Source organism: Mustela erminea, chromosome 5 (assembly GCF_009829155.1).
Source record: "Mustela erminea isolate mMusErm1 chromosome 5, mMusErm1.Pri, whole genome shotgun sequence".
NCBI classification, from domain to species: Eukaryota; Metazoa; Chordata; class Mammalia; order Carnivora; family Mustelidae; genus Mustela; species Mustela erminea.
In genome coordinates, this window is record NC_045618.1 from 135,150,583 (window position 1) to 135,177,597 (window position 27,015).

A 27,015-nucleotide genomic window follows, 5' to 3' on the forward strand; every position below is an offset into this window, starting at 1 on the left:
GATTTCTCATCCTCTGGTGAACTCCACCGGCAGCTCGGAGAACAAACTGGCATCTGCTGCTTGTGAAAAGAAGGAGCCTTTAAGAGGATTATGAAATTTGTTCGAATGTCAGGTTTCCTCCAGTCTGAAACTGTGCCAAATGTCACTGCTCTATCCTCTAACGTGACAATCTGACTGTATTCGTGGTTTCTACTGCAATTAAATCAAGGTAGGTGGTATCCTCCGAACGCAGGCTCCTGCAATCCTTCGTTAGCAGCCCTGTCCCCTGCCAGAAGAGAGGAGCTGGGGAAGAGGAGTGAGGTAAATAGAACACAGACCATTTCAAGAGAAAGAGCAAATGTACACGGAGGCGGAGCTATGGTTTGGGGTTGTGAGTCGTTAGGAGGTTATATAAAACAGCACTCTTCTTTTTTTTTTTTTTGAGACAAACACAAACACATCTGTATGGGTTTACATACATGAATATATAATCCTTCTGTGTCCTTCTCAGAATAGAGTTATGAGGACACCGGAAGCCATCCTGGGAACAGGCCTGTGTTTACCCACAGTTTGGGATCTTCACTTTGGTTAATCTCAGGGCCATGCTCTACGATCCCATGCTTGCACATCAACGGCTGACAGGGAGCTTTCTGGAAGCATTTAGACCCCCACCAATGTTTCTACTATAACAAGGAATGATGGTCAATCGAACAGGGCAAAGGTTATATTTGGCATGAAGGTCAATAAAGCAGAGTGTCCTTAAAATCCACCAAAGTGATATGGGCTCTCAGAGCTAGGAACCAACAGTAGATAGAATTGCTCTTCCTCTAATTAAGTGGAAACTTCAACACAGAATTAAAGAAACAAATACAAAAACACTCAGAGCCCTGAGTGTCTGCAAGGATGGATGATAAAGTCAGAACCCTCCACCAACAAAAACACAACTGAGTAAGCAACTTCTCAGTTCTGCATTTCCACCTCTTCTTGCCTGGTGTCCCGGCCTCAGTGAGGCTACTGGGGCGGCAAAGACCATAAGACAATCCAGTTTTGAAATTCTTATACAATCTTTACATTATTTGACTTAATCCGGAAATTTCAAACCATCAGTATGAGTCATGGTATTTCACTGTGAGGCGGTTCTCAGACTGTGGGCCATGAAGCTGTGAGGGGGCCTGAGCTTTGCTCTGCGACACAGATATTTGGAAGTAGTCTGATCCTTTCAGTTCTTGCTTTTAAACTCCGTTAGGCCGTACAACAGTAATGTCTAACTTAAGGATAATTTTGCCCCACTACTGAGGCAAAACCATGCTGAGAGGATTCTCTGCCATGGGAACTAGGAGGTTCTCCAGTTGGCTTGGTAGAGGCAGAAGCTATTCCTGGCCTTGTGGGAGGACTAAGGATTTGCCCCCATAAACCTGGAAGGTGGTTCTCACCCCGGACTCAAGTTGTTTCCTCAAATGCACGCACTTACTAGTACTCATTTCTGCAAACGCTGCCCCCTCCTTGGTTTCCCTGGACTAAGCTGTACGTCTGACTTGGGAGACCGCTGGGCTTCCACAGACACCCCCCAACCCCTCACACTCCAGCCCTGTACCGCAGTCTGCAAACCCTTCAGGCAGAAAGCTGGTGTGATCTCTCTATCCATTTAACTTGCTTCCCACCTCCCAGAGATCAATGTCCTTTGCTGCCTAATGCCCCAAATCCTAAAAACCATTGTTTCATTGTTTTGCCTAGTTTTTTTTAAAGTTGTTTCAGATGAAAAGGTAAATCCAGCCCCTCTTTCTTAATCTTGGCTAGAAGCAGAAATCTGCCTTGAATTTTTAGATCAACTTTATTGGCATATATTTCTGAACAGCAAACTGCATCTGTTGGATTTAATAAGTTCTAATACACCTGGTACCACTATCAAAATACAGAAAATTTCCATCATTTCCGAGTTTCCTGGTTCCCATTTGTAGCCCATCCCTGTATCAACTCAGATGATCACTGTCCCCCACCCCCAACTATAAATTACTTTTCCCTACATTTTTAAAGAATATTTTTGTTGAGTAAAACCCACTGTGAGAGTTACTCTTTGGCACTCTAGAAACCTGTGCTGGCTTCTACCTTTTCTTTAGGCTGCAGAGCCCAACAAATGGTTGATTTTAACAGGGGAGAACCCGAATAGATAGATTTCTAAAGAAGACAAACAGGTGACCAAGAGACACATGCAAAGATGCTCAACGTCACTAATCATCAGGAAAATCCAAGTCAAAACCACAATGAGATATTACCTCAGAATGACAAAAATCACAACCACAAGAAATAGCAAGTGTTGAGGAGGATGTGGAGAAAAGGGAACCCTTGTGCATTATTAGTGGGAATGCAAATTGGGGCAGCCCCTGTGGAAAACAGAATGGAGGTTCCTTAAAAAAATTAAAACAGGAAATATCATATGATCCACTAATTCCACTACTGTGCATTTATTTACCCAAAGAAAATGAAAACACTAATTAAAAATGATAAATGAACCCCTATTATTATTGCAGCATTATTTCCAATAGCCAAGACACGGAAGCAACCTAAGTGTCCATTAATAGACAAATGGATAAAGAAGATGTGGTACATATATACAATGGGATATTACTCAGTCATAAAAAGGAATGAGATCTTGTCATTTTCAACAACACAGATGGACCTAAAGGGTATTGTGCTAAGTGAAATAAGTCAGAGAAAGACAAATACCGTAGGATTTTGTTTATATGTGAAATCTGAAACAAACCAACACACGAAGCAGAAACAGACCCATAAATATAGAGAACAAACCAGTTGTTGCTCAGAGCGGGGTGGGAAAGTGGGAAAGACAAAATGGGTGAAGGGGAGTGGGAGGTACAGGTTTCTAGTTATGCAAAGAGTAAGTCGGGGGGAGGAGAGGTATGGCACAGGGAATACAGTCCCTGGTACTGTCACAGCATTGCAGTGATAGATGGCAGGACCCTTGTGAGCACAGAATAACGCAGAGACTCGCTGAACCACTGAGTTGCACACCTGAAACTAACATAACATTGTGTGTCAGCTCTACTTCAATTAAAAGAACCAACAAAGATATCAAACTGATCACTGTGAGCTGATGCTCAATCCTATAACCTTGCTGAACACACTTCCATAGTCCTAGGAAGTTTCTGTAGATTCTTTGGGGTTTTGTACATAGACTACCATGTCACTGAAATAGGGACAGTTTTTTTCTTCTCTCCTTTATCTGTCCTTTTTTTCTTTCCTTTATCCATTTTTTTTCTTTTCCTTTTCTTGCCTTATTGCGCTGACTAGAACTTCCAGTATCATGTTAAACAGCAATGGTGACAGTGTTCTCGCCTTCTGAACACTAAGTCTTTCACAGTAAGGAGGAAATAAGCTGTAGATGTTTTTTGTTAAGTTGAGCAAGTTCCTCCCTACTTCTCTTTTTATAATGAATAAACCACTGTTGTTCCTCAAATCCCTCGATCCTTAGCCAATGTGCCTCCTTCGCTCCACTTTGCAAATTCATTTTCTGTTTGCTTTATATACAGTGCACAAGGTTTTTAGCTTTACTTAGCAGGAAGAATGGGCAAAAAATAGACCTACTCTTTATTTCCAGAAGCAAAAGTACAAACTTACTTTTAAAAACTATTTTGTCCAGTGTTCCTGGTTATTCTAACTGGGTAAGCTGGTCTGCAGCAAACCATTCCGTCATTACTGGATGTGAAGACCTTGTTCATTTTTCAAAATCCTCATCATTCACACTTACAGCATTTAACATGATGAATTTCTTTTTTTTTTTTTTTTAAAGATTTTATTTATTTATTTGACAGAGAGAAATCACAAGTAGGCAGAGAGGCAGGCAGAGAGAGAGGAAGGGAAGCAGGCCCCCTGCTGAGCAGAGAGCCCGATGTGGGACTCGATCCCAGGACCCTGGAATCATGACCTGAGCCGAAGGCAGCGGCTTAACCCACTGAGCCACCCAGGCGTCCCAACATGATGAATTTCTTAACCACTTCTTAAAAGACTCTTCGCTACACTATCCCCTAAAAAGAATGTCAAAGAGATTGGAAAAATTCAGTGTTGTGGGCAAAAAAATGCCATTTAGAAAATTAATCCTCACTGGAAATCACTAACAAAAATAAAATCACTTTTAAAATGACATGGATACTGGTCGGAAAGTTATTTTAAAAAGCTGACTGAGATGCTGTCAAAATTATTTTTATTTGTGCACAGACATATTCTAAGCTATTTTTACCTTGGCGTAACATAAAAAATTTTTATACAAACATGCAATAATCTTCCCTAATGTGCAAAATTTCTCACAAAAATAAAAAGCTTCATATTGTGTATTAAATTGATAATAAATGTACCTGGTTTTGATTTGGCATTAAGACAAATTTCTATTATACAGAAAAAGGCTCTTCATTGCATCATTGTTTGTAATAGGAAAAGACTGGAATCAATCCAAATGTCCATCAATAAGGGAAACTGATAAATTATGGTACAGCAACACAAGAGTATTATGTAGCCATAAAAACAATGGGAAAGCTTTCTTAGATATTGATATAGAAAGATCTCCAAAATTCATTACTCAGTGAAAAAAGAAAGTGTCCACAGCATGCTATATTCTGTATCAGGAAAAAATAAGACTCTATATGCATATATGATGGTATCTGTATAAAGAAAGACAGACTATATAAGAAACTAGCAAAAGGGTAACAACTATGTAGGAATAGAGGGGAGGAAATAGAACAGAGTAGGAATGGGATCCCTCCAAGTAAACATAATTAGTTTGATTTCTGCACCATTTGAAGATATTAGCTAGTTAAGGTAAGTCCTGTAGGAAAGAAACCAGTTTAGATTTTTGTTCTAAAGCTGAATTTAAAACACAATCCACAATTTAAAGCCAAGACTGAGATATTTGCACTCCATTACTCTTTCTGGACTGTGAACCAAAGAATCCCCACTGCATGACTTTACCATGCTCAAATCCATCCTGCAAACTGCGGTCCCACCACAGCCAACTGCTGTGCTAATCAGAGAAGCTTCGCACTGGACAGGACTCCAGCTAGACATCCAGCCCAGCCTCAGCCCAGCACAAGAGCATGGATGAGCCAGGGCAGAATCCTTGTGAAGAGACGAAATAAAGCTACAAATGCCAGTGCCTTCTTCCCCTGGCCTGATGATGGTCATGTGTATTTCCCTCCTGATAACAGACATATAGGTCCATGAGCAGTTTAGAACCAAAGTGGTGGCCATCTGAATTTAATTGGGTACTAGCTGTTATCATAATCTAAAAGAAGAAGAAAATCTCAGGAATGGTAATTGTTCTGCCAAAGCTTCATTCATATAAAAGGGGTTTTGGGAAAGATGTTTTCCTTATGGTTTATTCTTCAAATCTGGCTGCCTGAATCAAAGAAGAAAGTGGCTGGTCAAACTCATTTATCCTCAATAAAATAAGGCAACGTGGCAATGAATATCCTCTGTCAGCACAGAATTTCATCCATATCTTTAATCAAAGAATCAGTGGTATTCATTACCAAATAACACTTGCTTCTTTCCTTAACATTTCTTCTTGAAATAAATCTTGCAGACCTAATTAGATATGATCATTTTCCCCTTTAACTTCAATAACTTAGGCATAAGTTTTTAAGGACTAGAAAGCCCAATAAATATTTTCATTTTTTTGCATTTTTAATAATTATCTAGAAAAATAGTGGAGATACTCATTTAGGTAAAACCACTACCACGTACATGAAACTTGACATTTCCTAATGAAACAGGATTACCAATTCTCTCTACTGCAAACTGGCAACTATAATTTAATATGTTCTACTTAATATTAGACGCCGAAGTCAGCAGCAGTACTGCTTGGAGTCGTCTTTCCAGTTTCTTCTTCCACTCAAGGGAGGTAAAGGAGGACAGGGTGTTCAGTGCACTGCGTAAGAATTCGAATACCTGCACTCAGGACCGCTGCCACCAGACCCTAACTGTGAATGGTGGGGGTCTTTCGGCCTCTTTGTGCCTCAGTGCTCTTGCCTGTAGATCAAGAACAATAACAGCACAGACACCAAAGGATTCTGAGAACTAATTAAAATAATTCATGTAAATTGCTTCATAGGATGCCTGGCTTGGTCACTGCTCAATAAAAACAAAAAAAAAAACAAAAAAAACCTATTTTTACTACTCTTAAATGTGCCTCCCATTCCTGTGCAGCTACGCTGTCCACTGCCATAACCACACTCTGCTTCCATCCCTCCATGCTTTGTTCTTACTGTTCTGGGTCTTGACCACCGCCCTGAGGAAATCCTCCTCCCTTCCATGGCCCATCTTGGGAACAGGCCTCATCAGTCATGGCTTGGCCCTGTTGGCCTGCACCTCGTTGCTCTTTGTTTGCAATTCTCTTTATTACACTCATTATATTAAACCTGACTTTCATTATAGTAATTTATGACCTTGTCTCCTTCATGGGTAAGAACTGTGTCTTACTAGCCTATTTATTCTCCGTAGTATTTAACAATCCGTAGAGAGTGGTTCTCAATAAGCATTTATTAGATTTGAAACAGTTGTGCTTACCTATGACCGTGAACATAACATATTATTCGGCCTGTACTAGCAGTGCTCTCATGGGATGCTCACAAAGGTTAAATGAGATAGTGCATGTAACAGGCCACTAATAAACTAATATTTTATCATTATCAACCACAGCTAATAGTTCTTTGGAGCACATCATGTGCCCAGCACAGTGGCTTTCCATTCCCTTTGCACAGAATAGATGAGATAAAGATGTTTTTAAGTGACTGATGAAGAAAATGGCTCTGACATGGCAAATTTAAAAGTAACTATTAGCTATATTATTAAAAAGTTGGCCTGAAGAGATCATGAAATTCCTGATATTTTACAACATAGTTTTGAGTATCTAAATAATTCAAGACATGCAGAAGTATAAAAACCTGCAAGTCGTAAAAACAAAGGGCAGTATTCTGCAAATGTGTATACCCAGTGGTCAGGACTATTAAGGGAAAACAGCACTGAGAACTTCTGAAAGTCTCAATCTTCTCAAGCATAAAATGGGCCAATGATTAGAAGTCCTGTGCAGGGCACTGTAAAAAGTAAGTCAGGACATGTGCTAATGTGCTTACGGCAGTGCACTAAGTAAACATACATGCTGATCTAATTTATTTTTATCATAAATGATGTTCTCAATTATCTAATAAGTGAAGGTCTAGGACCAAGATGGATAAACCAAATCCAGAGCTGATCCAAATTTTCTGAGTCACAGTCTGTTCTAAATTATTGACAGTGTGAAATCACTGGTAGGGTATTGCCTTGTCTAGGACGATGGAAATGAACATCAATAAATAGTGAGAGCCCAAAAAGGTATCAGGAAGGAGAATGTGAAAGCTCAGAGAAGCCACATATAAAATGTGGATAAGCATATATTTATTTTCTAAAACTTCAGAAATTAAAACACCCACCTTCAGTTCCCACAAACATATCAGTCTAATCAAATGAAAAATACATTTTTTATATTTTTGTGAAATGCTTTCTTTCATATATTACAGATAAAATTTTAATTTGTTCTTCTATTCATTTCAGCTTTTTAGAAGTGGTAAAATGAAAAAATAAAGTACCAGAGATCTGGAAAGCAAAATGTCGCAATGAAGCAAGCAAACAGTGTTTTCTTTTTCCAAGCATAATCATGTATGCTGTTTAAAGGAAAAAAGATACTAAAGGAATTGCTTAAATAAAACTTAAGAGGACATCTAGAAGTTCTTTTCAGTAAGTCTAGTTTCCTGATAACATTCTATGAATCTTTTTAAATGTAAGGATATACAAAGCATGAAATTTTTAAAAACGATGACATGGACGGAAACAGAAAATGCTTTGCAATGATTCAAATGTGTAATCCACTGCACTTAGATGCATTTCTTTTTAAAAATCTGTATATATAAACGCATGAAAATAATCATTTTCTCAAAATGATTCCAAGGCCTTAATGAGATTTCCTACCAAAAAAAAAAAAAAATGACTCCCCAGACTAAACGCTCAAGTATGCATGTCATCTGCTTTTTATCAGCACAATCCTGGCTTTGAATACTATGGAGATATAAATGAAAAAACAGAGGCCAAGGGAGTTGGGGGTTGGGAGGGATGGGGTGCGGGGAGGTGCTCCTTAGTCCAGATTTAGAGCTGCAGATTAGAATAGCAGGCTTTAAACTTCTGGGTTTTACTGCCTAGTAAAATGTCCAAAATAAAACTGGGGAGACTACCCTAGGTTGCCAAATTTTAATTTCTCAGATGAAAGACATTAAAGAAACTAACACATATTATCATCAATAATTTATGAAGGAAAGGATATTTTAATAACCCCTAAGAATAAGCAGCCCATAATTGTAGCATAGGCAGTTTTGTGAATTAAATAAATTTAGCTTTAAGTTAAACTCACTATCTAGTGTTCTTATCTTTTCTATGTTGATGGGACCAGAAAGTGTTCATCACTAAGAGAGGGCATAAGATGAACCAGAGACCACACAAGATGTCTATAATTAGGGCACCCACTTTTTCCTGAATATGGGTACAAAAACAGAAAAATGGCAAAAAATACCTCCCTTCTATAAAAGAACCCGTTCTAATGTAGGACTTAGAATGTTCAATTTGTGATTACATTATCAGTGTCTAAATATAATTCTCCTTGAAAAGCATAGTAACTGGAAAGACTGAATCCATAAAGTAGAACCTAATCCTCATTTTTCTATTCCTCCTCTGTTAGACTAAATTTCAGAACATTTACTAGAAAACAGCTCCCAAACAGTTGAGCTTACTGGTACATCGGTGGTCTTCTGAAACATTCCAAGTGTGCCTGATTTGAATGTTATTAACGTGGACACGCAGAGCCTACTTGAAATCTACGTACAGAACAGACATCGGCTGGGCTCTCTGACAAGTAAAGTGAATGGACAGAGAGCAACGGTTTGAAAAGTTGTGTCCAGCCACTGGCTCCTAACACTGGCTGACTTAAAAGGGTACACCTTAAAATGGATTTTTTTTTTAAACTCCTAGTCATTTTAATAATGTTGGAATTTTTGGTTAATTAAGGAGATGCCATCAAAATTTGCTCATAAAATGGCATTCAATAAGTGGACCGATTTTGTATTTGGAGAATTTTTTTAATTGCAATAGTAAAGCTATAATTAGTCATAGTGCCAGGATGTAATATGGCTGAAATGTTCAAAGATGTTCAAAGAGAGAATCAGAGTATATAAATACAGCATCTAACACAACTAGCCCAGATGCTCAAACTATTCCAAGCAGAATCCTTGGTTAGTGAATTTTCCAGAGCATAACTTTCTGTTCTCTACCCTTTTGCTGTCTCTGTGTAGATTATCCTATCAACCATCTGCATCTTGACCAAATGGCCAAACATTAAGGTACAGTAAGTTTGGAAGTGAGAAAATCTTGATCATTTGTGACTAATTAGGACACAGATTTTTAAAATCTTGGCTAGCATACATCTTCGATGGCATAAATAGACTTTTGAAAATTGAAGCGTTTAAGGGTACAGCGGCTAACAGCACAGGCTTCGAACTTACTGTGTGAACCTGGGCTTATACTCAATTTCCTGAACCTCAGGGTCTTCATCTCTAAAATGGGGATAATAATGGTGCCAGTCTCATAGGGTTGGGAGAATAAAATGGGTAACATATTTAAAGCACTTAAAACAGAGCCTCTTACTACTACTACTACTTATTCCTAGAGTATCTGAAAAATTCACTGCATTTATGGAAGATTTTATAGTGAAAGTTTATACTGAACACAGTTTAAGAACTGTATCTATCAATTCAGACAGAAAATTTTATCGGATGAGAAATGTTCAGAGAGTTAAGGAGAAAATGAGTAATTGCAAAGAGACCATCCTTTGTCATATATGGTATCAGTTTTTCCTGACAAAAAAGAAGTATCGAGGTCTGTATTCTGGAAACCTAGCAGTTAATCTGAGCAGCAAGAATGCCCTCCCCCAGAAGTCAAACTCACCCCTTGTTCATCCAGTTTCATGAGTTGCTCCGTGACCTTGGGAGTGTTGAAGGCCAACCTCAGGCACTGGACATTGAGCTCAGGAATCACATGCTCCAGCACTTCCTTCAGGGGCAGTCCTCTGGCTGTCGAGTGCTTGGCTGTTGAGGGAATGGCGTCCTCCAGGACTGAGCCTCTCAGTGTCATGAGCTGAAAGACAGATGCGTGCTCCGTTGAGGACTCTGGGTGCAGGAGAGACGTAAGTACATCGAATGCTACCGCCTAGGGGAAGGGGCTGCTGAGGAGCAGGGAAGGGCTTCTGAAGGGGAAGCTGGCGAGGGAGAAAGAATGAAGGAGGGGTAGAAGAAGTCTGTATGAAAAGAGGCCAACACTTCCAAGACCCAGCCAAGTCCAAAGGCACTCATCATCAAGCCTTTCAGGGACACCTACTTAAAAACCAAATAGAGCATTTCCTTAAGAGAGCTCAATAAGATCAAGTCTTTATATGGCTGTAAAACACCACTAACCAAATTAGGAAGGACATATCCCGGAGAAATATATGAAGAATAAAGGCTCAGGACTTAGATGTTACATCTTCCTTTTATTTTATATTACATTATTTTACTATGCAATTATTTTACATTACATTACAAAATTCTATTATATTATTTTATTACAAAAGATAAAGGGAAGGATAAAGTTTTAAATTTCATAACATATTGCTCACAAGCATATACTATTTATATTTATAATGCTACGATAGTGTGACCATGACTGCAGGTAGTACAGCAGCCTAGACAACAGCACTGAAAATCACTTTAGATTTCCCCTTATTTTTTTTTTAAAGATTTTATTTATTTATTTGACAGACGGAGATCACAAGTAGGCAGAGAGGCAGGCAGAGAGAGAGAGAGGAGGAAGCAGGCTCCGTGCTGAGCAGAGAGCCCAATGCAGGGCTCGATCCCGCATCTCAGGGATCATGACCTGAGCCAAAGGCAGAGGCTTTAACCCACTGATCCACCCAGGCACCCCAAGATTTCCCCTTATTTCTTAAACCACTTTCCATTATTACAAATATAAACATCACCAAAGAAATTTCTCCATGTAATGATGATTTGTTGGAGTAAACATGAAGCCTAGAGGAATCTTAATTCCCAGAAAGTGTCACACAGCAAAACTGTTACTATAATGTAAACATTGTATGGTGACTTAAGAAAAAACCCCATCACACTGAACACCTTCCCATGAAGCCAGCAGGTCAGCAGGCACCCACCCGCAGCAGGTGTGGCCAGAGACAGAGGAAGGCGTGCCTGCAGACGGCCAGGTGTGCTGTGTGCGAGGGGACGAGGGAAGCAGCCCTCAGCGGCAATTGGGAAGGCTGAATTTGCTAAGAAGAGTGTAACAAGCTCAGGTTCTAAGAGAGTCCAAAGGCAGAGTACAGGATGTTGTGGCTCAGTGCATAAGAAAAGGCCCTCACGGAAGGCTTGGCACTAAAATGGGGCCACGAGATTGGGGGTGTGTGTGTAAGTTCTGTAAAAGAGCATGTGGGAGAGCAAAGAAGAACAAGATATGGGGTGGAAAGAGCCACCACGGTGGCGGAGCAGGATCTGAGGGGAGCGCCCAGGAGGGCGGACAGGGAAGCCGGGGCCCAGGAGCACGAGTGCATGCGTGAGGGAGCTGTGCCCCGTCAGGCTCCCCCACGGAGCCTCAGACCTCGTTTGAATGGGGAAGAGGACGTGTACCTTCAGATGAACTGCAGGAGGAAGAAGCCGCAGGCAGACAGTCCAGCTGGAAGGAAGCTGTTAGGAGGCTCAGAAACCAGGCAAAGGGGGCATGAAACACGGTTAGCAGGGAAATGGAAACCAAAGGAACAGGCACCAGAGAAGGCAAATCTCTAACATTTCCCAGCTGATGGGGAAGAGAGAGAAGGGCAGGAAAAGCAAAATTTACCAGCAGCTTGCTCTCAATACAAGAACAAGGTACTATCCATTTAATTAATATCTTTTCTTTCATTTACAAATAATTTGTTTTCAAATAACACTTGTGTAATAAAAACATTTTTCCTATGATTTAATATGGAATTTGAGAGAAATGTCTTCTGAAGCTTTCTTCTGTTCGTGTTTTAAATCACGGTAAACTGCGGAACAACCCAGTTACTGTGCCCCTGCTTCCATGGGACCACCTGTGCCTGGGGACAGGAAGCTACACAGGCTGAAGTCTGTTCAGTGGAGAAACCAAGACCAGGAAGGCTAATCCTGCACCACAGAAAGATAGCAGCTCACCTCACGGAAGCCAAAGCAGAGGAAAAAAAGACAGACTCATTTTTTTCTATCTGGATCACTAGCATTGCTGCCATTTTTCTTAACGATTTCCAGAAATAAGACAAGGATCTTAAGAAGTCTTGGTGCACCTTTGCTTAAAAACATTCACATGCTGTAAGGTTTTGTTCATAAACTGTCAGGCTTATAAACATGTTTAGGTTGTGCACTGATTATTTCTATTGAAATGCAAGAGGAAACAGCGAAGCGTCTGTGGGACAGGGACCGGCATCTAGAGATATTTCTCTCAAAGGACTTTCGTTAGTTAATTTTTGTGAAAAGCCTCACTAGGATATTATAGTTACACCACATTTAAGGATGACTTTGATCGGAAAGGAAAAAGTTAACAAGAAAGCTAGGGACGCTTCATTACATACACATTAGAAAGGACAGGAAGGAGACAGGAAGGGAGAGCATGACCTAGGATTCCACGCATTAGACGTGTAGTCATGAACCACTCAAGCAACAGTCCCACCTTCATGGGGCTTAAATTCTCGTGGGGGAGACAGAAAACAAACAAAATAAAAAGTACTGCATGTGAGACAGTAAGAAATGTTCGTGAAAAAAATAAAGCCTAGCATGAGACATGAAATGGGCTGTGTGGGAGTAGAAATTTTAGATCCAGCGGCCAAAGAAGGCCCCTGTGATTTATGCGTAAAGGTCAGGAGGCAATGAGAGAGCTGCGGCTGAGGAAGCCAGGGGAAGGACTCTGCAGGACAGAGGAATAAGGAATAGCTGAGCCCTGAGGCGGAGGCACTGAGGCGGCCTGGAGGGGAAGGAAACCTAAATTAGCAAGGACACTGACCGGCTGTTACTCAGGAGATGGGAAACCTTTAAAGGATTTTGCACTGAGGAATGACAGATCTGGATTACATTTCTAAAGAATCCCTGCAGGGCTTAAAGGCAGAGCCAGAAGAAAGGCTCTCAGAGAAAGAGGATGGTGGCCTGGCCCAAACCAAGGTGGTGGGATGAAAGAAGAGGCTGAATTCTGGGCATATTGTGAAGACGGAGTCAACAAGCTTTGCTGACAGACCAGACTGGGGGTTAGGAGGCCAGGAGGAGACAGGAGTCCAGTGTGACTTTAAGTTTCTGGCCTGAACAACTTTAGTAACAGAGCTGTCAGTTAAACATTAATTTGAACATAAAAATAAGTGATGATGGTGTCTTAAAGCAGGAACACGTTTGACTTGGATGTTCCAGTCAAGGGCTAAGGCAATGGACCCAAGGGACCATGGGACGGGCTAGCAGGAAGGGGACGGAACTGTCAGACCAGAGCAGTGGGGGTGGGGAGGGTTGTGTGTGCAGCCTGAACACTGGGCGTAGGCGGCAGGGGATGAAAGGACAGCAGTTCAGACCAGAGGGAGAGGAGAGGCCGGGGCCAGACAGGGAGAGCTGGGAAGCAAGCTGCAGGGGACAATCATGGAGACCAGTGACAGGAGCCAGGGAGGAATCCCTCTTAAGAGTCTCATGCTCTACCGACGGAGCTAGCCGGGCAATCCCTCTTAGAAAACTCTGCCCTCGGACGTCATGGATGGTAGCAACTAGAGTGGCCCTGGGAGGGGAAACAGGTAGGAACAGGAGGACAAAAACCCCAGAAGTAAAGAAACAGGCTGACAGGAATCTAAGAAGGCAGAAAGAGGCAACTACCTACGTCCAGATTAAAAAACAGTGTGTTCTCTGTGCTTTTTATGTTCACCCAAACCTGCTTAACATATAGCTCTGGTTAAGAGAGAAAGTACAGTGGGGCGTGTGAGCTCTTCAGTTCTCTATGGCCACTACGTACAACCCGTTAGATACTGAAGGCATGCCTTTAAAAATCCTATTTTTAATTTCCCCAGAGTTCAAGCTGAGGAACAATTACTAAGTGAAGCCAACCCCTGAAACCTGCCTTGTATCCAATGGGGAAAATGAAGTAAATGTCCTATTTAATCTGGTTTCAAAACCATTATTTTCTAGCTACCTCAGCGGGGTATTGGGCATCAATGCACAAGAGCAATCCTACGGTGAATGTGGTGCACAGAGGCAGTAACAAATTCGTAACTGGCACAACTGTGTATTTAGAAAGAAAACAAAGGCGAAACTTCAGGATCCCAAACTTGTTCATGAGTTTACAACAACAGCACCACCAACAAAAACTGCTTTGGTGGCTATTTCATTTTTCCTTTCCTTTTCTTTTCCTTTTCTTTTTCTTTTAAAAAAAAATTCACACGTGATGTGTACTCCGAGTCCTAGAGAGCCCCGAGAGCCGGTCTCCAATGCTGTGAGGTAGCCTCGGGTTTGCCGGGTCCCTTGGAGTCTCCTGACAGCTGGGGAACAGGCCCAGGGGGTGGCCAAGCAGAAGTGGAAGAAAAAGTCTCTTTCCCTCCTCTTGGGTCAAAAATGGTCCTAAGCAACAGTATGGAAGAGCGAGTTAACTCTTGGGTGACCCGCTCTCACCTGTCAGGCCACTGGCTCAGTGCCGCCCGGCTGCCGGGACACGGTACACAACATCCACTTTGGAATCTTGAGGACTCCAGCTTCCTGGGGCCACACTTATCTGAGTATCTTTCTCCCAATCAAAACCCCTCATTCAATTATCGCATCTACCCAGGGTCGATGGAGAGGAAGGATTCAAATCCAATGGTGATGTGCACCCCCGTCCCCAGCAGAACAGTTGAGCGTGGCCTCGGCAGATTCTGAGACCCAGGCAGCTCTGCGTTGGTACCTTCCACGGCTGTGTTGCTGCGACTCCTCACTCCGGTCAAGCCTTGGTCTTTCTGGTTTGCGACTTACCTCACTGGTTCTAAAAATTATTCGGTAGTTGTATGGAGATCCATTTTCCTTTGTCTCTTCTGGTTTTTCTCTTCGAATGCTCACAGCCACTGGACCAAGATTCTCATCGGCCCCAAAGTAGTTCCAGTGTTCTTGGGTAAAGTAAGACAAAGCAAAATTAGAAAACTGACAGGTCACTTTAAAAATGTTACATTCTGCCTGATATTTAGATCACTCAGAAGTTATGTCAATAAAATGTAAACACATTTAGCAAATATTCCTCAGTGAGTTATAAAAACAGAGACTTAGCTATACAAGTTTGGTCTCAGGGGAGGTAACACTGAAGAGCACTGGCTTGTTAAGTGTCTTTTTTTTTTCTTTAAACTAGTGTGCAACTTACTACTTTATTATTTAATATTATTTTAAGAGATTTGTGTTCTGTCCCCTCTATTCTACCATTTAAATAGGCTACACTGTGTGGGCTTCCTTGTCTAAGGGAAGGTTTGTGCCAGTGCCAGTGTTTGTGCAAAAAAACAGAAAAAAGCCCTACATCTCTTGAGAACAGAGACTGAGGATTGAGGGTTTTCCCCCTGATTAAAAAAGACTTCCCAAGGGACATCTGGGTGGTTCAGTCAGTTAAGCATCAGGTCATGATCTCAAGGGCCTGGGATCAAGTCCTGCATCCCACCCCCAAAGCCCCACTGCTCAGCAGGGAGTCTGCTTCTCCCTCTCCCTCTGCTCTGCCCCCAACTTACGTTCTCTCTCTCAAATAAATAAGTAAAAATCTTCAAAGAAAAAAGGAAAAAAAAGAAAAGACCTCCTAGAACAGGAGAGAGGAGAAAGGACTGGGAGTCACTGAGCCACACTGTCTCCTAGCAAGAGTAGGGTCTACGGAGGAAAGAGCTTCTAAGAGAAGAAGCTGAGAGAGCCAGAAGCTGAGGCCCAGGGCTCTGGGCCTCACCAGTGGTTCCCACACAGGGAGCACCAGAGCCATCCTGCAAAGCCATGAACCCGAAGGGCACAGTTGGGGTGGGTAAGAGCTCTCTCCTGGGTAAGCAGTGTAGCCAGATGACTGACGATTCAGGGCCCTTTCCTCAACATGCTGGCCCTGCACATGACCCCAAACCCTGGCACAGCCTGGGGGGTTAGAGGGAAGCCACCAAATGACTGATGTTGAATTCCTTCCTCTTGACCAGAGGGGAAGTCAGGATGAAACTTAAGTTAATTAACAGAAAAAAACTTTGAAAATGATATTCACTATACACTAAGTATATAATTCTCTAAAAAAGTTGAAATTGTTGATACACACATGACATTTTCACAGATGAGGAATCCCGTAAAACAGAAATATATGAAAAGCTAAAAAACAAAAGTAGCTATTTTGTTTTTTGAACCTCCACAATACTTTACATTGTCCTAGCTCATTGACATGTGACATGGCTAGATGACGGAGCCATGACATGGTAAGTCACCCTCATACAAAATGCATAAATTTGAAAATACACATCATTTCCATGTGAGATATAAAAGCATTTAAAAACCCATGAGAAGAAGAAGAAATAATGGCATAAAATGTCTAATCATGTAGTCTTAAAATTCAGGTAATATAGATGAAGACACTTTGCCGGTACTGAAGAGGGATTATATAAGGATACAGGAGGGCTCTCCAAGAATACTGTCATAATCCATGGAAATTCAAAATGAGAAAACTCAGTGGGAATAGAGGCACCGAACATCTCATAAGTGGGCAACTGAGAAGCAACCTGATAGGCGTCACGAAATCTGTGTACAAACACTCATGTACACTCTCAAACCACATCCCGTGAGAATCGTCACACTCTGCGGCTGTCTACTCTTACTCTGCATCTCAGTTCAGTAAGCCTGGTGGTCTGGTCTTCAAGCTTGCGGCTTTATTTCAGAGGAGTGATCCTTCCAGATGTTGACAATGTCCAGAGCGTAGGGCTGACACAGGCTTGCATGCAGCAAGCGATGTAACAGAACAACAGACAAGGAGGAAGAAAACCAAGACAGGAGACAGAAATCGTATGAAAATGTGGACGAGAACTTAAAGGAAACAAGACAGCGGTCTGGGGCCATTGAGAGAAGGAACGCTTGAATCACCACCCGGAGCATTTTACTGCCGCAGCACAGGACTGCACCGCGCCGGTGTCCGAGAGGAGCAGGAGCCACATGCGTTACAGTCTGCTCCTTGCACTTTGGGGGTCGGACTGCAGTCCAACTCTCTACAAAGTCCTCCAACACACCCCACAGTCCTCAGGAAGGCGGGTGAGTTCGCCGTTCTCTGCGGCTGGGGACAGCCATTCGGGGGCTGCTCTCAGTTCCCTGCTGGTAACCTCAGCGGCCCTCAGGCTGTCCCCTGGCAGCTCCCGCTCCCCCTCCCCGGAGCAGACACTGCAGAGGTCCTCTGTTCTCCTTCCACTTCCCCCACCTACCTTCTCCTTGGTCTCAGCAAATGACAACAACTGTCTAACCACAAGGAAAAAGAAGCCACATCAGAAGCAAGCAGCCTCACTGTCCGCCATTAGACACAAAAACTGACCTGGATCCAGACTTGTGTTCCTTTTCTTTACAGTCCCAAACCCGACCTCCCCCACAATTCTGGCCTCCATTCACTGCACCTTCCCTGAGACCTTGAACCCCCCTCTTCAACTTCAGTGTCTCTCTCGTTTTCCTCATTCCCATCATCACTGAATCAGGCTCATGTCTCCATCTTTAAATATAAAACTTGTCCTCAAGTCCTTATCACCCTTTGGGTTCTCTCCTCTGTCTTTGCTTCCACTGGCAACCTCGTGAAAGGGCTGCCTAGTTCCTCACCTCACAACTGCTACAGTCCGACTCTCATCGCACAGCCACCACTGACAGCTTTCAAGCTAAAGCAAATGCATCATTTTGGTCCTTATCGTGCTTCAATTCTCCAAAACATCTGGCACAGATGATCATTTTCTCTAGAAACACACTCACCTCCCGGCTTCTGTGATACCACCTCTGCCCATTGTTCTTCTGGCCACTCTGGCGGGTCTTACTCTGGTGCCCTTCCTCTTCCCATCATGAATATTCCACCCACGCCCAGAAAGAACTTCTACTGTCACCTCAAAAGAGTCTAGGTGCCCACTAAAGACACCTCGAATCCCCCCACCCATATCTTCACATCTTCCGGATGGAACTCTGTCTGTCCGTGAGCATCTGCAAACAGGAACTCGTTACCATCCTCACCAACCCGCAGAGCTCTCTCCGCAGTCCCAATTGCAACAAGTGCCACATCCACCCAGCTGTCCAGCCCAGACACCCTGGGAATTCCAGCTCCTGCACAGCTCTCAAATCTACCTACCTTCTTTCCCATCCCTCAGCCATCTAGACATTTGTGGGTCTTCTAATTAGTTTCGCACCACCAGCCAGATGATCCTTCTAAAAATGCAGACCTGACCATCACTATTAAGTTTTAAATGCTCTGGTCTCCCAAGGGTTCTTGGATACTTTCCATGCCTTTCCAAAGGCCCTCTCAGCCTATTGTGAGCCTGTCACTCCAGTTCCAAGTCAGATCGCTCCATCATCCTTCCAAACCCACTATACGGAATTTTTCTCGGTTGCTCAAATTTCACTATGCCCTTTCTCACCTAAAAGACTGTCTAGAACATTCTTCCAACAGCTCTACTTTATTTGACTAAGTCCTCTCACCCTGCAGGTCTCAAATGAAATGCTGTCTAGACATCCTCTAAAATGTGACAACACTGGAGCAAAATCAAAGTGTTTATTCTGTGTATTAATTCCAAAACGTCATTTTATTTTTTTTTTTTTAAGATTTTATTTATTTATTTGACAGACAGAGATCACAAGTAGGCAGAGAGGCAGACAGAGAGAGGGAAGCAGACTCCCTGCGGAGCAGAGAGCCGGATGCAGGACTCCATCCCAGGACCCTGAGATCATGATCTGAGCCAAAGGCAGCAGCTTAAACCACTGAGCCACCCAGGCGCCCCCAAAACGTCATTTTCAAGGAAGAATGCATAAAATGACAAATCACTGAAGTGAAATATTTCATATATTTCAAACACAAAAATACAGAAATATTATTAGGACCCCCAAAATACAAATTCATCATAATGTCAATATTAAACCCTATCACTCTAGTATAAATTGGCAGAAAAAATTAAAATAGTATTCTTTTTTTTTTTTTGACAGAGATCACAAGTAGGCAGAGAGGCAGGCAGAGAGGAAGAAGCAGGCTCCCCGCTGAGCAGAGAGACCGATGTGGGGCTCGATCCCAGGACCCTGGGAGCATGACCTGAACCGAAGGCAGAGGCTTTAACCCACTGAGCCACCCAGGTGCCCCAAAATAGTATTATTCTGAAAAAAACCCTAAACCTTACATAAAAATGAAGAATATTTATAAAACAGAAAAGTCTGGGTGTTTTAATTGGTTAAAGATTATTTATAAGTTTTATGTGTGTCATCATTAAGTCCTGACCTTTTTTTTTTTTTTTTTTTTGCAGTTTTTCACAGCTGCTGAGTTGGGGGAATGTTCATGAGATAATTAGAACTAATTTCTAATACTTTCTTCAGACTCTATCTTCAAACCCATTTAAAAAGCTCGAGCAGAGCTTTTTAAACTTACATTCTGTTTTGTTTTGTTTTCCTTGAAAGAGAGCTCTAGCTATTATTTCCAAGAAGGCATTTCCCTTTGTTGAACTATTTCAGTTTCACTGGGGTAGATGGAAATCTTGGTCTGGTTTCTGGTGTTAAATTCACTACTATCATGATCAGACACTGCTTGTTCAAAATGTCTTTCCATTTGAGTGAGAATTATTCACACAATAAAAGCCTTGTTTTTTTGTGTGCACTGTCCCTGTTTCCTGCTCCCGAGGATTACAGAGTTCTAGAAACATTCCCTCTCTACACGAACATAACTTTATTCAGTTCAAAATCCTAATGCACTGTGTAACTCTCCGACAGCAGAATTCAGTACGTCACCTTAAATCAAATTTCTGAATCCTTACACTTTGATTTCAAGACAAATGACTGATTTTTTCTTTTAAAACCGAAATACCAGCCTTTGAAGGCTATCTTATCTGGTCCTTCTGGCCAGTCTGGGCTCTTCCTGTCCTTCAAGCTCAGTGGACTCGAACCTTCCTCCCAGCAGCCATCTACCTGCACGTTTTGCTAGTAGAGTTATTCAACTGCAGAGAGCTCTCCCAGCCACCCACAAATCAACTCTGTCTTTTGCGGGAATGGAAGGGGGGTGAAAGGGGAACAAGAACGGGGGAGTTACAGAAGAGGAGGGTTACAGAGAAGCCGAAAGCCTGTGAGGAGAGAAATCAGGATAATGAAGTCTGAGGGAGGAGAGGGGACGGGAGAAGGAACTGGATATTCAAGTATGGTGGGTAAATGGACTGATGCAGGAGTTGAAACACAGGTGTTGGGCCACCAAAGCTAATGACATTTTAGGGCCAGCACACTGGAATGCCAAAAATCAATACTGCAAACACTCTGTCAGAACGATATAATGCAGGGAAGTGAGGCACTGTACCAAGCATTCTATCTAATATTCATGTCCACCATGGAAATACAGGTATTTACTTCTTTTCTATAGATGTGGCAGCAATGATTTAGAGAGAATAAGTCACCACCTAGCCATGAGCAACTAGCAGTACCAGATTTCAAACACATGATTTTAACTACTGATTTCAAAGCTCATTTTTTTTAGCCATTTTATATTAACATTATCTTCCCCAAAGTTTCAGAAATTATATTATGAATACAAAAAAGTCTAATAAAATTTGATGCCTAAAGGGATTAACTAGCCAGATCATGCCTAAAGAAAGCTTAATTGAGCTCCAATTGCTTAAGTGGCTAGAAGGGCAATTCTGGTATTTTGCACAAAAAAACTGAATTTTGGATTGGTTTAATATTCCCAAAAAACATTTAGATTATTTAAAACACCTTAATCACAAATCTGAGAATATCTAAAATCAGATTTTTAAAAAATAAAGAGCTAGTATCAAAACAAAAATGTTATTCCTTGATGTGCCATAAGTCAAGGCTTTGCTATGTTCAAAGGGAGAGATACTAATGTTTTATCCATTGATGGTTGATTCCCCTGTCCCCGCCTGCATTTTCTATATTTAACACCTAAACAAAACCTTTAGCCTGAAGTTTAGTTCTGGTTCCTGAGTTTTAACAAAGATGATACCAAGAGTGGCAATGAGCAGTTCTGTCATCACTAGAACAATCTGCATAAAAAACTATGTATTTTGGTTGACACATTCACAATAATAAGTAATTTCACATTCAGAGAAAAGGGAAGTACTAAGTAGTTCAAAGCACCAAGTAATTAGATCAAGTACAGTCACATCACCTGGTAATGAGCTGTGTACAAGGCAAAAAAATAAATAAATAAATAAAAATAAGCCTGGTATTTTATCTGTAAAGGGGGAAGGGAAAATACAATCACAGGAGTTACAGGGTTCAACAGGCAATCTTTGTGTTGGTCTTCACAGTATTTGCAGACTCAGTATTAGTACTTCATTTGTACATTTCTCTAGGGAGACCAGTAGAATCTGCACTGTGCAGAATTATGAACAAAACTAAGTTTTTTATAAATAATTTGTAAAGTTAAAGTATTTCTTTAAAATTGAGAAATTTATATAGGGAGAACAGACATGATAAACACAAGAGAAAGCAAGTGAAACACAGCTACTATTTCACACCTAACAAGCTGTCATCTACATTTGTCAAGTACAACCAGTGTTTCGCCAAGTGGCCCCATTCATACTCTGTGGCTGGCGCTGTGAACGGACAGCAACCACTTCAGAAAGCATCGAGAAATATATGCTAACATCACAAAAACGTTCATATTCTCATCTTAGCTACCCTAATTGCCTGTGCAGAAGGAAAAATGAAGAGCCTTCCATGGTCTCCAGAAAAGGTATCTTAAGTCACTGTGGAAGGGGACACTGAAGGTACTAGCACTGAGCACTCAGACCTGGTTCCCCCTATATGGTAGCAGGTCAAAGAATGGACCTGCCAATGACAATTATGTCACCATTTTCAGTATTTTAAGCTATTTTTCCCTAGAACAGTCTCTTGCTGGACTACAAGTGCTGTGGACCTGAATGTGGACCCTCTGTATTTTCATCAGGCAGAGACTCCAGGTGGAAGGGGGAAGGCCCCGAAATGTAGCATGCCCCTCTATGCCTGCTGGGTTCAAGTTGTTCAGATTTTCTGTTTTTGTACAACTTGTTACATCTTAATAAGACTGACAACTAGGTTAGAAAGAGAGGACAGACCTAAAGCTAGGAGAAAAGCAAGCAAGCAAGCAACAGCAGCATATTCTGCTTTTTAAAAAATGAAACCCAGGTTTGGCAAAGTAGAGGTATTAAGACGCCAGCTTTTTAAAGAATGGCTCTTTCCGAGAAGTGCACCACTCAGATATTCTCAGTCTCCAGTCCCCAAAGGGCTCATCCTAATTATAAGGGTGGAGGTTCCATGAGAACTAAATAGCCCAGGACTTTGCATCATAATCAAAAGCAGGTCAGAGTAATGCATGGGGACATTTACATAGGACTGGCCACCTGCCAGAATTCTGTCCCATAGCACTCCACTAAGCTTATAATTATTGTTGCATAAGAGTAATTGTGCACATTTACAAAGTACAGAGTGCTCTGAAGTTCCAATTCTTTTTCCCATAGATAATTCTTAAAAAGTAAGGTGGTTTACTTGCCAAAACTGCATGAAGTGGTGGGGCTTAGGAGAGCACGTGACTAAGCAGCCCACAACACCTCCATAACTTGCCAATAAAGGGTAGGCTTTAATAGTGTTACATTGACATTAATAAATTGCATTGAAAAGATTAAAAAAAAAAAACACAAAAAACTCTTTTTGAAACAAAAGGATAATAAAGAGTAATACAATCAAACTGAGGAAATTTTATTGGTCATTATCTATGACAAATAGCCAACAACTATATTTTTAAAAAATTCAAGCTCATGAATGATTAAAAGAAAATGATTAAAAGAAAATGCCTATAGTAAGTAATCAAAAATACAAACTATAAATATTCCTAGTAGGCAAGAAAATGTTCAACTATACAATCTTAAGCACACCAGGTAGACTTTTCTGGTCTGTGCTTTCTTAAGAGAAGCAACCTGGCAGTAAAAAAATCAAGGTTCCTATAAAGTTCACACCATTAGATTTACAGGACTCTACCTTACAGAAGTAACAGGGTATGTGGGGGGAAAGTTACATAACAAGATTCATGTATGTCCAGAGGTTTTTCATCTTGTCTATGGATAGAAATTAGGGTGCCCATGTACTTGAATGAAAAAAATATAGATCTTTATTTTCATCAATTTCTAAACAAACACCCCCATTTCTGTCAATGATAAACATAGGCAACAAACTACAGTACTATTAGCTGTACGTGTGACTTTGACACCAAAAGAAACTATAGATATTTTCATGTCACTTGATAGTTGTCGCAGACATGTCAAAATGTCAACTATGTTCATCACTACTTTGAAAGTTATCAGACCTGATACTAGATCATTTTGTTAACACAGAAGAAACAAAATTTTAAATGCTTTTGCAATTGTATTTTAATATGCTTGAATTGCTTTGTATTTTTACTTTAATCTGGGTGAAAAAAAAATTATCCTAAGGTGAATCCATAGGTTTTGCCCAACTGCCAAAGAGGGCAATGGTGGGGCAGGTGGGGGGTGGGGGTGGGGGGAAACCTTAGGACTATCTGATATAAACGTTATATGTAATAATGAAAAACGGGAAAACCTTAATTTGCGACAGCTGGAAAACTTTAACAGAGCCAATTACGGAAGCATGAAAAAATTTATACACTGTATCTAATGATCTTATCTTACTGAAAACATGAATAGGCATGTATTAAGAAACAAATAAAATCACTAGTAATCCCAAGATTAATTTTCTATAGTTACTATTTTTCTGTAATGAATATATATAACTTCTATAATGGGAAGATTTTTTAAAATATTAAAAAATGTATTTGGTTTGCAAATGCTTGTGATCTCTGTCTGTCAAGTAAATAAATAAATAAAATCTTTTAAAAAAAAAAAACTGTAAAAGGCTGCACATTAGTGTAACTCTTTACTTTTAATGTTAACCCTGATTCAAATGTCAGCTCAGAGGGAAAAAAATGTATTTAACAACCACATATGAGAAATTACAATGAAACACCCATCACTAAGTCAACTTTTTTATACTTAAACACCCTTTGTCCCTCCTTACCAGGGACATTGCAGCAAGAGGTCTTCCTACCTAAAAATGCTTTTGAAAGGCCTTTGGAAAAACGTCCCTCCAAGACAGCCAGAAATGCGGTTGAGGGCGAAACCACTGCTGCTCAGCAGGACAGGGACGATGCAGGGAGTCTCACAAACAGTATAGCCATAGACTTGCTGGCTGCCTGCACCAGCTGCAGACATTGCTTCTGCTGAGGCTCCTCTGCCATCAAATGCTTCTGCTGGATGTGAACGCAGTTAGAAAGAGGTCTCCCAGGGGGCTCAGTTGCTTAAGCATCTGACTCCTGACTTCAGCTCAGGTCATGATCTCAAGGTGGTGGGATTGAGCCCCATGTCAGGCTCCTTGCTCAACAGGGAGTCTGCTTAAGGATCCTTTCTCCCCTCTGTCCCTCCGCTGCCACTCATGTGTTCTGTCTCTCTCTCTCTCAATAAATAAATAAATAAAATCTTGTGGGGGGGGGGGCTGTGTGTGTGGGGGGGGGGGGGAGAGGTCCCCTGCTGTCTCAAAGATCAGATGGGGATGGCCTCCATGTACAGAGGAGGGACTCCATGAGAAAAGCCAGGAAAGGAACTGATTCAATAAAGCAAATATTTCTTGAGCACCTGATTTAGGAGCTCAGGACGGAAGGGTTCACTGGGTGTCCAAAGTCGTAATGAGGTACACGCTTGGAAGACAGGTGAGTCAGGCTTTATGTATCAAGTTGTACTGAATAATAGATCTAAAGAGCCCTCTTCCCTTGACTCAGCAAAGAGAAGAGCATATGGGAATCCGTGAGCATGGTAGTCATGTTGGTAGACTTCGCAGGAAGTTGGGGAAGCACTCCCACTTCCCAAGTGGATGGTTCCTAAGTTACCCACGGTAACTGGTGATTGTTTTTCACTTTTCATCTTCTCTACTTTGCAGAGAAAAGCTGCAAAAATGGTATAAGGAATTTCCACAGATCATGACGCAGCTTCCTCCAATCCTAGCATCTTCTGTGACCCCAGACAATACAATTATCATGGTCAGAACCAGGAAATTCAGACGGGTACAATGATCCCACTAACTGATGATTCTATTCAAAGTCCATCACGGCTTCCATCTGCCTTTTTCGTCCCGAAATCCCGCGCAGCATCCCATGGTGTACTCAGTTACTCCCCCTCAGTCCCCTGCAGTCTCTGACAGCTGCTGGCTCTTTGCTCGCCGTCTTTCACCACCATGGCACCCTCACAGAGTACTTCCCAACCCACTGGGGTCTCCCCGGTGGTCTCACGCGATCGGACCGAGGGTGCGTACTCTAGAGCCAAGGAAATGATGTCCCCTTCCCAGTGCATCAATTCCCGGGTTCAGGGTACGGACCCTGATTCAACTCCATGCAGGGGGCACCTGCCAGTTCTTAGGGTTGCAAATACCTTCCGGGAGAGGCTTTGCGATTGCGCACACCCTGCTTCTCGTCACCGGTCACTCACGGATGCCAGCATCTAGCCGCCGCGTCCAGCACAGTTCACCATAGAAAAACTCGGCCTCCATACGGGTGTTCTGGGCCTGTGGGGATCAGCTTGGTGGTCCGGGTTAATTCCCACTAAACCACCACGACCACACACAGACTTGTTTGTGGTCTCATTTCCTGAAAAGGGAGGAAAAGGAACTGCCACACATTACTCAGGGCCTGCCGTGGAACACGCGGTCATGCGCGCAGAGGGCCCTCACGGCCTCTCCCGGGTGCCGTAGGCAGAAGACACGCTCCACTCCGTGAACTCACAGACTTCGCACCCGCACCGAACATTCCCTCAGCTGCGGCCCGGTCACGGGGCCTACCGAGGCATAGGTCCGGGCCTCCAAGGGCTGCTCAGGCCCGCTGTGAGCCCGTGCGTCGCAGGAGTGCTGAGGGCACAGGGCGACTCGGGGTGGCGGCGGGGGCAGACCCACCACGGGCAGGAGCCAGTCAGGCGGTCGGGAGAGACGAGAACACAACACGCATGCGCGGAGGCGGAGAGGCAGCGCCGCGCCGGAACCACGCGGGACACAGTCACCCCCGGCGGGCGCCCATGTGGCTCCCATCCTGCACCGCGGTCGCCGCCCCCTCACGCTCCGCGCAGCTCTCTGTGCCGCAGGCGGCGCTACGGTTCCGCTTCCTGTCCACGTCCTGCAAAGCCTGCTGGGGTCGGGGGCGCAGGGTGCCGAGGGGGAGCCCGCCGTCCACGCCAATGCTCCCCGGCCCTGGTTCATAAACAAGACCACCAGACAACTAAGGAAACCAGTATTAGCATGAGAGAGAAAAAGGAGAAAACAGAAAATACAACCCAGAAGATACAGATCATTCCAAGAACTTAGGAGGAGAAATGTCTAATGACAGCGAAGGAGGAATGTGGGTTAGAAAAAGGGAGGATAAGTTATTGTCAAACGGAACTACAGGGAAACGAAAATAATGGGATCCTTGGGATTAAATACACAATTGTTGACAAAAATCAAAGGCCTAGATAACTGCATGCAGAGAGCTGCACACCAATCCCTCGCCCGGGAGATAAAACTGATAAATACAGAACAGAAACAGAGAAATGAAAATTACAAAGCAATAAGCACGGAGGATAAATTCAGAAGTTCCACCATCCATCTAAATGGACTCCAGAAAAAGAGAAAAAATAAATTGTAGGTTTTTAAAACTATTCAGAAAAAAGTATAATGGTTGAAT

At 42.3% G+C, this 27,015-nt stretch overlaps 1 protein-coding gene across 4 annotated transcripts in view; it reads right to left on the bottom strand.

The window, feature by feature from the left end:
- Nucleotides 1-27,015, bottom strand: part of SIPA1L1 (signal induced proliferation associated 1 like 1) — a 136,881-nt gene that overhangs the window by 99,938 nt on the left and 9,928 nt on the right. For all 4 annotated transcript variants that reach the window (XM_032345063.1, XM_032345067.1, XM_032345066.1 and 1 more), the window contains exons 2-3: nt 15,081-15,211; nt 10,012-10,200 (exon numbers count right to left, since the gene is read on the bottom strand). In XM_032345063.1, coding sequence (XP_032200954.1) covers nt 10,012-10,200; nt 15,081-15,211 — 320 coding nt within the window. The remainder of the gene's footprint in view (nt 1-10,011; nt 10,201-15,080; nt 15,212-27,015) is intronic.